A 13,732-nucleotide genomic window follows, 5' to 3' on the forward strand; every position below is an offset into this window, starting at 1 on the left:
TGGCGCCCCTTGCCGGCCATGGCGGCGCTCCCGGGGCCGCCAGGAGCTCTCTATGGCAGCCGCCCCCCCGGGAGTCTCCCCCAGCCCCTCAGGCAGCGGTTCTGCGCTCCCCCCACACAGGGGAAGGAACTGGGGCCTTTAGGCCCCTTTAGGAGGGTGCAGGCCTCTCCCCCCGCCCTCTAAGAAGCGTCCTAGAGCCGCTCACCGCTCTTAGGAGGACATTCCACGAGGGGATCCGCCCTATAGGAGACCCTGAGACGGGAGTGAGGGGGTGCAGAGCCCCCAAAACGCTTCTCCCACACACGAACCCCTCAGAACCCCTTCTCCTTATGCGGGACTGCAACTCCCGTCGTGCATCGCGCCACTCCAGCCGCGCGCAGGCGCAGCTTCTCCTTCTCCCGTTGCTGCCATGGCAACTGCGGGGGACCCCTTCGTTAGGCGCATGCGCATCAGCGCCGAGCTGCGGCGGGAGGGCGGTGCGCGGCCATTGCGAGGTTGTGATTGGTCCAGCCGCGCCGGCTCCTCCCACCTGCAGCAGGTGCGGGGCGCTGATTGGTTCGCTGGCGCCGGCACCGCCCCCATTGGTACCGCCCCCCCCGCAGTCGGGGCGCGGCCGCCGCCCCGCACGGACGGGCTCGCTCCGCGCTCCGCCGCCGCCGCCGCCATGGCCGATCCCGCCGCGCAGTCCTCGCTCGTCTCCTCCAGCTCCTCTTCCACCTCCGTGACCTCGTCCTCCGCCTCCTCCCCGCGGGGCCTGGTCGGCGGTTCCATGTCGTGCTCCGGTAAGGGCCGGGCGGGGCCTGAGGGGGGTGAGGGAGGTGAGGCCTCGGCGGGGGCGTGAGGGGAAGGAGCCTCTGGGCGTTGGGTGTGAGGTAAAAACCGGTTGGGAGGGGCAGAAATAGCGAGGGAAGGCATTTAAGGGGGCGGTTGTTGGGGGCAGGAGGCCTTTGGAGGGAGATTTTGGGGAAAAGCGGCGTTTGGGGGCTTGGTGTGAAGTGAAAAGTCTTTTAGAGGGAGTTAGAAATGGGAGGGGGAGAACGCGAGGGGAAAATGAGGGAGAAAAGGCCTTGGAGGAGCAGATTTTGGGAAGCAGGGACTTGAGGGGGGGATTGGAGGGTGATGAGGCCTTTTGGGGGTGGGTGTGAGGTTGAGAGGCTTGGGGAATAAAAATGAGAGGTTAAAGAAGTTTTGGGGTAAAACAGAGGAGAAAAGGCCTTTGGAGGAGCCCGTTTTGGGGAATGATGCTTTTAGGGGGGTTCTAAAGGGGAAATAAGTTTTTATAGGGGGACTTTAGAGGACAAAGAGGCTTTGAAGTGGAGATTTGGTTGGTGGAGAAGATTTTGAGAGGTTGGTTTTGATGGGCAGTGACACCTCCACCCCCACATCTCTCAGGAAAACGGGGGAAAAACGCCCAGGAAAGGGAACTTTGATGGTTTTTTTGGGGGGGGCTTTGGGGTCGTTGGGGACCTGCTGCTCCGTCCGTCCTCGCCTGGAATTTTGGGGAGGGGGAGTTTCCCCCTGCCCCGGTGCCCCCTTCATTCCACCCATCGCTCCAGAGCATCCTGACTCGGCAATTCCCAGCATTTCACCCCAATTTCCAATCCCGGCACCACCAAACCCCAAAACTCCGCGGTTTCACCCCAAATCCCCCCCTCGGGTGGGGAATTTCGGGGTGACCCCCCCGGGACCCGTCCCTGCGCCGCTCCCTGCCCCAAAGGCTGGGGAAAAACGAGGTGAAAATCCCCAAAATTGGGTCCAGCCTGGAATTTTCCTGGTGGTTTTTTTTGCGCCGAAGCTTTCGCCGCGCCGGCCCCGCCTCCTGGGGGGATTTTTGGGGGGGTTTGGGGCGTTTTTGGGGGGTGCCGAGCTCTCACCCTCTGTGTTCTCTTGCAGATCCCCCCAATTCTTCTTCCTCTTCCTCCTCCTCTTCCTCCTCCCAGCCCGTTTCTCTCTTTGCGGCTTCACCAGGCAAGTTCTCCCCATCTCTTCCTCCTCTTTTCCTCTGCACCTCCAGGAAGAAAAATGTCCCTAAAAAAGCCCCCCCGGATTTTGTGTGTGTGTGTGGGGGGGGGATCCCCAGAGCCACTTTGGGGACCCCCAGAGCTGTTTTGGGGCTCCCCAGGGTCGGTTTGGGCTCTTGATGTCAAATCAAAGGGGGGATTTCCCCCTAAAAATGGATTTGGGGGGGGGGGCACAAACGCTGCTGAGCCCCCCCCCTGAAATGGGGCAACAAAGGGTTAAACTTGCCCAAAATGGACATTTTTCTTTTGCTCTCTTTTCCTGCTCTTTAACTCGGTTCCTTCTCCCTTTTTCGGGGTGAGCCCCCCCCAGCTTTGCCCCCTGCACCCCAAGGCTGCTGCTCCCCCCCCCCAAAGCTTTGCACGACCCCCCCCCGCTGCTGCTGAAGGTGAAATTCGTCGTTTTTTGTGGTTTGGCCTCAAAATTCCTGCCCCCCCCCCCCCCGCCAGCCCTGACCCGCCTGCGCCGAGTCCCACCCGCCACTGGGGGGGCTGAAACTGAGGGGGAGAGACCCCAAAATCCCCCCCAAAATGAGGAGGGGGCTGAAGGAACCCCCGGCCTCGCTCCAGACCCAAAACCGGGGGATTTCACCCCAAAAATAGATGGAGGGACACCCCCAATTTTCAGCACCCAGAGCTGGAGGTTTGGGGTGTCCCCCCCCCACATCATTCTGAACCCAAACCGAGGGGTTTTACCCCAAAATGGGGTTTGGGTTTGGTTCCAAAATGGGCTTTTTTAGCCCCAAAATGAGATTGAGGTTTGGTTCCAAAATGGGCGTTTTTAGCCCCAAATTTGGTTTGGGTTTGGTTCCAAAATGGGCGTTTTTAGCCCCAAATTTGGTTTGGGTTTGGTTCCAAAATGGGCGTTTTTAGCCCCAAAATGAGATTGAGGTTTGGTTCCAAAATGGGCGTTTTTAGCCCCAAATTTGGTTTGGGTTTGGTTCCAAAATGGGCGTTTTTAGCCCCAAATTTGGTTTGGGTTTGGTTCCAAAATGGGCGTTTTTAGCCCCAAAATGAGATTGAGGTTTGGTTCCAAAATGGGCGTTTTTAGCCCCAACCCGGGGTCTCTCCTCCCTGGATTTTGGGGTGTATTTGGGGAGGGGGTGGGGGGAGCCTCTGTGCCGCCGCTTGTCCCCCCCCACCCTGCATGGGGGGACCCCCAAAATTCTCTGGGGGACCCCAAAACCGCCCCCACGCATGGCTGAGATCGGGGGAACCCCAAAATCCTGCCTGGGGACCCCAAAACTGCCCCCCCCGCATGGCTGACCCCAAAATTCTCTGTGGGGGAGGAGACGCAATGGGGGGAGGGGACCCCAAAACCGCCACCATGGCTGGGATTGGGGGGGGGACCCCAAAACCCCCCTGGGGGTGCCCAAGGCCACCAAACAGGGGGGGACAGAATGGGGGGGGGGACCCTCAGAACGGGGGGGATCCTCAGAATGGGGAGGGACCCCAAACCCCGCTGGGGGTGCCCCAGGCCACCAAACGGGGGGCACAAAATGGGGGGGGACCCTCAGAACGGGGAACAGGAGGACCCCAAACCCCCCTGGGCGTGCCCCAGGCCACCAGATTGGGGGGCACAGAACAGGGGCACCCTCGGAACGGGGCCAGGGGGACCCAGAACCCTGCTGGAGGTGCCAAGGCCACCAAACGGGGGGCACAGAACAGGGGCACCCTCGGAACGGGGCCAGGGGACCCCCTGACCGTGTCCCCCCCTCCGCAGCGGCGCCGGGCGGGCGGGACCGGGGCCCGGCCCCGCTGGGGGGGATCCCGCAGAGCCCCCCCGAGTCCCCGGAGTCGCCGTTCGAGGTGGTCCCGGACCGCGCCGCCTTCGACCGCGAGTTCGGGCCCGCCCTGGCGCAGATCCCCGAGGGCCGCGAGTGCCACTTCCCGCCCCAGCCCCGCGGCGGCACCGGCGGCGGCCCCGGGCGGGCGGCGCTGGGCCGGCCCCCGCCCGGCTCGGCGGCGGCGCTGGAGGAGGTGTCGCGGTGCGTGCGGGAGATGCACAGCTTCACCAGCGAGCTGCTCTCCTGGCACCTGGTGGAGCCGCACGGCCACGGGGACACCGGCGACAGCGGCGGGGACAGCGGGGACAGCGGCGATGGCGGCGTCAGGAACGGCATTAACGGCCTGGGGAACGGCGGCACCGGGGGCACCTCAATGGGGAACGGCGGCACCGGGGGCACCGGCACTGGGAGCGGCACCATCGGGGTCACTGCTGTGGGGAATGGTGGCACCGCAATGGGGAAAGGTGGCACCGGTGTCACCTCAGTGGGGAATGGTGGCACCGGTGTCACCTCAGTGGGGAATGGTGGCACTGGTGTCACCAGCGCTGGGAATGGCGTTAGTGGCATTGGGAATGGTGTCATTGGTGTCACCACAATGGGGAATGGTGTCACCAGTGTCACCTCAGTGGGGAATGGTGTCACTGGTGTCACCAGCATTGGGAATGGCGTTAGTGGCATTGGGAATGGCATCGTTGGTGTCACCGGTGCTGGGAATGGTGTCACCAGTGTCACCAGTATTGGGAATGATGTCACTGCTGTCACCACAATGGGGAAAGGTGTCACCAGCACTGGCAGTGGCATTACCAGTGTCACTGCCATTGGGGATGGCGTGGCTGGTGCTGGGAGCGGTGTCACCGCTGTCACCAGTGTCCCCAGCATTGGGAATGGCGTCGCTGGTGTCACCAGTGTCCCCGGCATTGGGAATGGCGTCGCTGGTGTCACCAGTGTCACCAGCATTGGGAATGGCATCGCTGGTGTCACCAGTGTCCCCAGCATTGGGAATGGCGTCGCTGGTGTTGGCAGTGGCCTCGGGGGTGGCCTCGGCAGCGGTGTCACCGGCATCGGGAGTGACGTCACCGCCCCTGGGAATGGCGTCCCCAGCGGTGGCATCGCCGCTGTCCCCGCTGTCCCCACGGACGCCGACAGCTCCGGTGACTCCGACGACACCGTCATCGAGGAGGCGCCGGGCGAGGCCGCCCCTGCTGTGCCCCGGGATGTCCCCGGGGATGTCCCCGAGGGTGTCCCCAAGGATGTCCCCAAGGCCATCCCCGCTGTCCCCGTCCCGCCGGGCTCCCGGGACTGGGAGCAGGAGCACCAGACCCTGCGGGCGCTGCAGGAACTGGGGGAGCCCCCCCGGGCCCCCCTGGCCGGGCCCCTGCCCCGCCTGGCAGGTAAAGCCCCAAAAGGGCCTTGTGCACCCCAAAAAGGGCCCTGTGCACCCCAAAAAGGGCTCTGTGCACCCCAAAAAGGGCCCCGTGCACCCATAAAAGGGCATTATGTACCCCAAAAAGGGCCCTGTGCACCCCAAAAAGGGCCTTATGTACCCCAAAAAGGGCATTATGCACCCAAAAAGGGCCTTATGCACCCTAAAAGGGCATTATGTACCCCAAAAAGGGCCCTGTGCACCCCAAAAAGGGCCCCGTGCACCCCAAAAAGGGCCTTGTGCACCCCAGAAAGGGCCCTGTGCACCCCAAAACGGCGCCGAAAGCAGCAGGGGGGCAGGGGGCTGTGGATGGAGCCCAAATTGGGGTAAAAAAGAGGAGAAATGGGGAGGGCCCAGCCCTGAGGGCTGCGGGAAGGGGAGGCTCAGGGGTGCCTTGGTTTGGGGTAAAATCCGGGGATTTTGGGGTAAAATCCAGGGATTTGGGGCCAAACCCGCCGGCACATGGAGGGGGGGGATAATTAACACCTGGTTTTAATGGGGGGCCGTAATTAATTAAGGGCTGTGTGTAACGAAGGGGCTGTTTTAATGAGCGAGGGTAATGAGCGCGTTCAGGGGGAAGAGGGAAAGTGGCACCGGGGCCAATGGGGGTGGGGACAGCGCAGGGAGCACCTGTGACCCCCCCCGTGTCCCCTCCTTGTCACCCTCTGTGTCCTCTCTGTGTCCCCTCACTGTCACCCCCGTGTCCCCTCCTTGTCACCCTCTGTGACCTGGCCTTGTCACCCCCTGTGTCCTGGCCTTGTCACCCCCTGTGTCTCCTTCTTGTCCCCGTCTGTGTCCTCCTGTCTGTCCCCCTGTCTGTCCCCTGTCTGTCCCCCCTGTAACCCCTGTCTGTCCCCACGTGTTCCCCTGTCTGTCCCCCTGTCTGTCCCTGTGTCCCCCTGTCTGTCCCCCTGTGACCCCTCTGTCCCTGTCTGTCCCCCTGTCTGTCCCCGTGTGTTCCCCTGTCTGTCCCCTCCATGTCCCCCCTGTCTGTCCCCTCCATGTCCCCCCTGTCTGTCCCCTCCATGTCCCCCTGTCTGTCCCCGTGTGTTCCCCTGTCTGTCCCCTCCATGTCCCCCTGTCTGTCCCCTCCATGTCCCCCTGTCTGTCCCCGTGTGTTCCCCTGTCTGTCCCCTCCATGTCCCCCTGTCTGTCCCCTCTCTGTCCCCGTGTCCCTCTGTCTGTCCCCCTGTCTGTCCCCTCCATGTCCCCCTGTGTGTCCCCCTGTCTGTCCCCCTGTCTGTCCCCGTGTTCCCCTGTCTGTCCCCACGTGTTCCCCTGTCTGTCCCCCTGTCTGTCCCCACGTGTTCCCCTGTCTGTCCCCCTGTCTGTCCCCCTGTCTGTCCCCTCCATGTCCCCCTGTGTGTCCCCCTGTGACCCCCCTGTCCCTGTGTGTCCCCAGCCATTCAGGACCTGCTCTTCTGGCGGGATGTGAAGAAGAGCGCGGTGGCCTTCGGCGCCAGCCTGGTGCTGCTGCTGTCGCTGGCCACGCTCAGCGCTGTCACCGTGGTGGCGCACGTGGCGCTGGCCCTGCTCTCGGTCACCATCAGCCTCAGGGTCTACAGGGCCGTGGTGCAGGCGCTGCAGAAATCCGACGAGGGGCACCCCTTCAGGTGGGCCTGGGCCTTTGGGGTCCCCAGGGCGGGTTTGGGGGGGTTTGGGGTCCCCCAGGGCGGGTTTGGGGGGTTTGGGATCCCCAGGGTGGGTTTGGGGAGTTTGGGGTCCCCGAGGGTGGGGCTGGGGGGTTTGGGGATCCCCAGGGCGGGTTTGGGGGGTCTGGGAGCTTGGGGACACCCCCAGCCCCGGTCTGGGGACAGCGGTGTCACCATGGGGGGACGCGCTGGGGGGTCTGGCTGAGGGTTTGGGGAGGGGTTCAGGGGGGTTTGGGGGTGTGAACAGGGATTTTGGGGTGTGAACAGGGATTTTGGGGTGTCCCCACCCCAATCTCTGACCTGGACCTGACCCTGTCCCCCAAGACCTTCCAGGACTTGGTGGGATAGAGATGAATTTTCACATTTAGACACAAACTTTGGGGTGCAGATGCAGATTTTGGGGATCAGGGCAGGGATGTTGGGGCGCAGATGCAGCTGTTGGGGCGCAGATGCAGATGTTGGGGTGCAGGGCAGGGATGTTGGGGTGCAGGGCAGGGATGTTGGGGTGCAGATGCAGCTGTTGGGGTGCAGATGCAGATGTTGGGGTGCAGATGCAGCTGTTGGGGCGCAGATGCAGATTTTGGGTTGCAGATGCAGATTTTGGGTTGCAGGTGTAGCTGTTGGGGTTCAGGGCAGGGATGTTGGGGCGCAGATGCAGATGTTGAGGTGCAGATGCAGATGTTGGGGTGCAGCTGTTGGGGATCAGGGCGGGGATTTTGGGGCGCAGATGCAGCTGTTGGGGTGCAGGTGCAGCTGTTGGGGTGCAGATGCAGATGTTGGGGTGCAGATGCAGCTGTTGGGGATCAGGGCGGGGATGTTGGGGTGCAGATGCAGCTGTTGGGGTGCAGGGCAGGGATGTTGGGGCGCAGATGCAGCTGTCGGGGTGCAGCTGTCGGGGTGCAGCTGTCGGGGTCCCCCTCCCCAGAGCGTACCTGGACCTGGACGTGGCGCTGTCCCCCGAGAGCCTCCAGGCGCACGCGGCCGCGCTGGCCCAGCAGCTGAACCGGGCCCTGCGCCTGCTGCTCCACCTCTTCCTGGTGGAGGACCTGGTGGATTCCCTGGAGGTGCGCAGCCTTCCTCCCCCTCCTCCCCCTCCCCGGCCCCCCCAAATCCCCCCAGGACCCCCCAAAACCTCTCGTGTGCCCCCCAGCTCGCCCTGACCATGTGGCTGATGACCTACGTGGGAGCCGTGTTCAACGGCATCACCCTCCTCATCCTCGGTGAGACCCCCCCGCTCTCCCCACAGGGGTTTGCTTTTGGGGGTGGTGACCCCCAAATTGCCACGGAGGGGGGGTTCCCCCCAAATAACCCCCCCTACCCCCCCTTTTTCCCCAGCCGACATCTTGGCCTTCACCTTCCCGCCCCTGTATGAGAAATACGAGGTGAGCCCGGACTGAAACCCCCCCAATTAAAGGGGATCCCCCCAAAATCAAGGGGGACACCCCCAAAATCAAGGGGGACACCCCCAGAAATGGGGGGACACCCCTGAAATCCCCATTTTTCCCCCCAATCCAGGTGCAGATCAATCACTACATGGCCCTCGTCCGCCACCAGACCAAGGACCTCATGGCCAAGTAGGTGCTCATGGGACCCCCCCCAAAAATCCTGGGGACCCCCTAAAAAAATCCTGAAGAGTCTCAAAACATCCTGGGGACCCCCCAAACATCCTGGGGCCCCCCAAACATCCTGGGCCCCCCCAAACCGTGATCTCTGCCCTCTCTCTGTAGGATCCAGGCGAAGCTCCCGGGCCTGGCCAAGAAGAAGCCGGAATAAACCCCGGGGTGGGGGAGGGGGAGTTTGGGGGTACCCAGCGCTGCCCCCCCCCCACTCCAAGCTTGTCTGTCCCCCCCCCCCCCAAAACTCCACCCACCCCCCCAAATTTGTTCCCCATCCCCAATCTCACAGTGACGTCCGTCTGTGCCCCCCCCACCTCCCCCCAGTTGAAATGGGGGGGGGGGGGAGTGAACCCCCAAAATCGCCCCCCCCGGGGGGGCCCCCCCAAGCTCGTTCCCCCCCCCCAGTTTTATTTTTTTAAGGTTAATTGAGGTGAAATGTCTGTAACTGCTGTAAATGGGGGAGGGGGGGGCTCAGCCCCGCCCACAGCCCCCCCAGACCACGCCCCCCGACCCCCCCTCGCTGCTGGGGGGTGGGAAATGGGGGAGAGCCCCCCCCCCCCCAAAAAACATCCACCCGCGGGGCTGTGGCCACAATAAAACATCGCGACAAGGCTGGGGCGCTCTGTGCTGGTGACACCCCAAAAATGTCCCCGGGACCCCCCCCAAAAATGTCCTTGGGACCCCCTCAAAATGTCCCTGGGACCCCCCCCAAAAATGTCCCTGGGATCCCCCAAAATGTCCCCAGGACCCCCCCCAAAATGTCCCCCCCACGTTGTCCCTGTGTCCCTTCAGATGCCCCCCCCAAATGTCCCCAAATGTCCCCAAGAGTCCCCAAGACCCCGGGGGTCTCTGGGGGGGTTTATTGGGGGGTCGTGTACAAGGTGGGGGGGGGGGACACAGACACATAAATAAAGTGACACCGGGGGGGGGGGTGACACTGAGGGGGTGACAGTGACACTGAGGGGGGGGAGTGACAGTGACACCACCGAGGGTGACACTGAGGGGGGGGGGGTGACAGTGACACCACCGAGGGTGACACTGGGCGGGGGGGGGGGTACAGGTGTGGCTCTGTTGTGGGGACACTGGGGGGGTCACCGGTGTCCCCACTGTCCCCATGGGGTGTCCCCTGTTGTCCCCTCCCCCCCCCCCACAGTGTCCCCATCAGGCAGGGGGGGCCTCTGTGCCCCCCACCCCCCCTGCAGCCTCTTCCTCCTTCTCTTCTTCCTCATCTTCCTCCTCCTCGGCGGGGCCGGGGGCTGGCAGGGCTGGGGGGGACAGCGCTGTCACCTCCTGTCCCCTCCTGTCCCCTCCCTTTCCCCCTGCCCTGCCACCGGTCAGGGACATGCCACAGTGTCCCCAACATCTGTGTCCCCATTGTCCCCAGGTGCCACCCACCCCAGTGTCCCACCTTTGTCCCCATTGTCCCCAGGTGCCACCCACCCCAGTGTCCCACCTTTGTCCCCATACCCCCGATGTCCCCATTACCTCCAGCACCCCACACCCTCCCTGTCCCCTGTCACCGGTGCTGTCCCCACTGGTGGCACTTTGGCCACGGTGTCCCACTGTCCCCAGGGGTGGCACTTTGTCCCCACTCACCGTGGCTGTCCCTGTCCTGTCCCCGCTGTCCCCTCTCACCGTGGCTGTCCCCTCTGTGTCCCCACTGTCCCCTCTCACCGTGGCTGTCCCCACTGTCCCCTCTCACTGTGGCTGTCCCCTCTGTGTCCCCACTGTCCCCTCTCACCGTGGCTGTCCCCTCTGTGTCCCCGCTGTCCCCGCAGGCTGTCAGGGTGTGTGGCCCTGTCCCCACCATGTCCCCCCCATCCCCGCTGTCCCCTCTCACCGTGGCTGTCCCCTCTGTGTCCTCACTGTCCCCTCTCACCGTGGCTGTCCCTGTCCTGTCCCCACTGTCCCCTCTCACCGTGGCTGTCCCCTCTGTGTCCCCGCTGTCCCCTCTCACCGTGGCTGTCCCCTCTGTGTCCCTGCTGTCCCCGCAGGCTGTCGGGGTGCGCGGCCAGCGCGTGCCTCCGGATGTCCCCGAGGTGCAGCGAGGGCAGGGGGCGGGAGCAGCGCAGGCAGCGCAGGCGGTGCCCCCCGGCCTCCAGGTCCAGCAGCAGCTCTGCCCGCAGCCACCCCCGCAGAGAGTCCCCAAGGGCCACCACCCCCCCTGGGGACACCTTGGTGGCCCTCGGGGACGGGGGACGGGGCCCTGCGCGAGGGGACAGCGCGGTCAGCAAGGGGGGACGGAGGGGATGGGGACACGTTGGGGACAGGCCAAGGGTCACTGGTGAAATCCCCCCAAGCTTTGGGGACATTGGTGACGCTTTGGGGACACTGGTGATGCTTTGGGGACACTGGTGATGCTTTGGGGACATTGGTGATCTTTGGGGACCTGCGGCTGGCGCTGCGGCCATGGGAGGAGCCGCAGAGAGGGGCGGGGCTGAGGGCTGGGTGTGGTCTGGGTGGGGCCGCTCTTAAAGGGGCAGTGACAGCTGAAAGGGGCGGGGCTTGGTGAAGGGGTGTGGCCAGATATGGGCGTGGCACTTAAAGGGGATGTGCCAGTCGCTGATGGGGGGGGGGCTACAGCAAAGATGGCGTGGTCAATGTAGCACTGTACTGAAAGAGGGCGTGGCCTGAAGTTAAATGGGGCGTGGCCACACTTAAAGGGACAGAGCTGCTCCTAAAGGGGCGTGGCCACATTTAAAGGGACATAGCTGCTCCTAAAGGGGCGTGGCCACATTTAAAGGGACATAGCTGCTCCTAAAGGGGCGGGGCCACATTTAAAGGGACATAGCTGCTCCTAAAGGGGCGTGGCTCCATTTAAAGTGACAGCCCCCCCCCCCAAACCTCTCCGCCCCACCTTGCCCAGCCCTGCCCGTACCTGTCCCGTGGGTGCCAGCCCCGGGGGCTCCCTGGGGCCGGGGGGGCTGTCCCAGGCGCGCGTCCCAGGAGCGCAGCACCAGCTGCTTCTCGCGCGGCCCCCAGGCCCCGGAGTAGGGGTGTTTCTGGCGGATGTGGCGCTTGATGGTGCTGAGCTTGAGCGTGGCCAGGGCGCTGCCGCACACCAGGCAGCGCATGCCGTGCCGCGCCGCGTTGAACTCCATCAGGTACTCGGAGCGCCAGCGCTCGTGGTAATAACGGCGATGGTCCCGGCCCGGAACGCGGCTCCGGCCCGGCCGCGACGCCCGCCACTCCCGGGGCTGCTCCCGGGGCCTTTCCTGGGGCTGCTCCTGGGGCTTCTCCTGGGGCTTTTGGGGCTGCTCCCGGGGCTTCTGGGGCTGCTCCCGGGGCTTTTGGGGCTTCTCCTGGGGCTTCTGGAGGTGCTTCTGGGGCTTCTGGAGGTGCTTCTGGGGCTGCTCCCAGGGTTGCTCCCAGGGCTGCTCCTGGGGCTGCTCCCAGGGCTTTTGGGGCTTTTCCTGGGGCTGCTCCCGGGGCTTCTGGGGCTGCTCCTGGGGCTTCTGGGGCTGCTTCTGGGGCTGCTCCTGGGGCTTCTGAGGGTGCTCCTGGAGCTGCTCGCAGGGCTGGTCCTGGGGCTCCTGGAGCTTTTTCTGGGGCTTTTGGGGCTGCTCCTGGAGCTTTTCCCGGGGCTTTTGGGGGTGCTCCCAGGGTTGGTCCTGGCGCTGCTCCTGGGGCTTTTCCTGGGGTTTTTGGGGCTGCTCCTGGGGCTTTTCCTGGGGCTTCTGAGGGTGGTCCTTGGGCTTCCCCCAGGGCTGCTCCCAGGGTTTCTGGAGCTGCTCCTGGGGCTCCTCCCGGGGCTTCTTCAGGGGCTGCTCCCAGTGCTGCTCCCGGGGTTTCTCCCGGTGTTTCTGGGGCTGCTCCCGGAGCTTCTCCCGGTGTTCCTGAGGTTTCTCCCGGGGTTTCTCCCGGGGTTTCTGTGGCTCCGGGCTCTGGCACAGCCCCCACGGGGAAGGGGCTGCAGGGAAGGCCGGGGAGGGAGGTCCAGGCATGGAGGAGGTTCAGGGGGGATTTAAGGGGTGGGGGGGACACCAAGGATTAGGGGCAAAGCTGGGGGGGTCTTAAAGGGACAGAGCAGTGAAATGGGGGGGGACAGGAGAACTTAAAAGGGGCGGGGGGTTCTTAAAGAGGCAGGGTCCTTAAATGAGGAGGGGGTGGGGAAGGGAGGGGCACATCCTCAAGGGACAGGGACATCCAAAATTCCTGTGGGCATCTCCAAGGGACAGGGATCCTTGAAGGGGATGGGGACACCTTAAAGGGACAGGGAGGTCCCAAACTGGATGGGGCCGTGAGGGATGGACGGGGACATCCTGAATTCCTGGGGACATTTTCAAGGCACTGGGATAATTTCAAGGGACGGAGCGTCGGACAGGGGCACCCTAAATAGAACCAGGTCACCTTAAAGGGACAGGAACCCGTTAGAGAGCCCGGGGCCGATGACAGGGGATGGCAAAGGGCTGGGGACCCCCCCGGGGGTCGCGGGGCTTCTTAAAGAGCCAGCGCCGCTCCCATTGTGTACCAAGGGGGTGGGGGTCCCGCCGCACCCCCCGCTCCCCCCCCGCCGTCTCGGTGCTCACCTGGGCCGGGGCCGGGGCCGGGGCGGGGGCCCGGGGGCTCCATGGCGGGGCCCGGGGCGGCGGCGGCGGCGGCGGGCGGGGGGCCGACCGGGGTGGGGACGCTGCCGTGGGGCCCCTGGGGCTCCTTTAAGGGCTCCTGGGTAAATTTAAAGGGGCCGCACGCCTTTCCCATCCCCCTCGCCCAGAGCCCGCCCCTCCCCATAACGGGGGGCTGCGGGGGGGGGGCGATGAGCGCCCGGCGGGTCTCAGCCCTGCCCCCCCATCCAGAGGAGCCACAGCGGTGATTTTAAAGGGGGGATCCCCCCATGATGGGGGGGGATCGGGGAGCCCCTGGATGCTCCCCTATGCCCCCCCTCCATCCCCGCCCGGGGGTGCCCCGAGCGATGGGGAGCCCATGGAACCCCCTCCCCCATCCCGGCCCCGCCCCTTTGGTCCAAAGGGGGCGTGGTTGACTGAGGACACGCCCTTCTCTGGCTGGCCCCGCCCCTTCCCAGTGCCCCCTCCCAGTACTCCCAGTGCAGACAAGGAGCTCCCTTCCCCCCAAAATCAGGGAGGACCCAGGGGTCCCGCAAAGACCCCCAAATTCGGGGAGGGTCCAGGTATCCGGGAGAGCCCCCCAAATTCGGGGAGGGTCCAGGTATCCAGGAGAGCCCCCCAAATTCGGGGAGGGTCCTGCGGTCCCGGCCGCCCCCCGCCCCATCCTGGGG

The 13,732-nt window shown here is 64.7% G+C and overlaps 2 protein-coding genes across 11 annotated transcripts; one reads left to right on the forward strand and one right to left on the reverse strand.

Annotated features, from left to right (window-relative positions):
• The first annotated feature begins 450 nt into the window (after nucleotides 1-450).
• Nucleotides 451-9,108, forward strand: LOC139586443 (reticulon-3-like). 10 transcript variants are annotated; one of them, XM_071419815.1, is made up of 11 exons: nucleotides 451-782; nucleotides 1,894-1,968; nucleotides 3,742-4,174; nucleotides 4,205-4,285; nucleotides 4,316-5,196; nucleotides 6,631-6,841; nucleotides 7,806-7,944; nucleotides 8,031-8,100; nucleotides 8,216-8,262; nucleotides 8,396-8,454; nucleotides 8,608-9,108. In XM_071419815.1, the coding sequence occupies exons 1-11, from the start codon at nucleotides 665-667 to the stop codon at nucleotides 8,651-8,653; spliced, it is 2,160 nt and encodes a 719-aa protein (XP_071275916.1). In that variant the 5' UTR covers nucleotides 451-664; the 3' UTR covers nucleotides 8,654-9,108. The 10 variants fall into 10 exon arrangements, with proteins under 10 accessions (XP_071275916.1, XP_071275918.1, XP_071275912.1 ...); XM_071419817.1 differs by having other exon boundaries at nucleotides 4,346-5,196; XM_071419811.1 differs by having other exon boundaries at nucleotides 3,742-4,426; nucleotides 4,457-5,196.
• A 260-nt stretch (nucleotides 9,109-9,368) lies between these two features.
• On the reverse strand, nucleotides 9,369-13,479 carry ZFTA (zinc finger translocation associated). Its single transcript, XM_071419893.1, has 4 exons — nucleotides 13,026-13,479; nucleotides 11,375-12,406; nucleotides 10,454-10,702; nucleotides 9,369-9,761 (listed from the first exon to the last, which is right to left on the reverse strand). Exons 1-4 carry the CDS (start codon nucleotides 13,225-13,227, stop codon nucleotides 9,658-9,660), a joined length of 1,587 nt encoding a protein of 528 aa, XP_071275994.1. The 5' UTR covers nucleotides 13,228-13,479; the 3' UTR covers nucleotides 9,369-9,657.
• Nucleotides 13,480-13,732: the final 253 nt, after the last annotated feature.

This window comes from Agelaius tricolor, unplaced genomic scaffold, assembly GCF_023055355.1.
Source record: "Agelaius tricolor isolate 1412-34295 unplaced genomic scaffold, bAgeTri1.0.p SCAF_118, whole genome shotgun sequence".
Lineage (NCBI taxonomy): Eukaryota > Metazoa > Chordata > Aves > Passeriformes > Icteridae > Agelaius > Agelaius tricolor.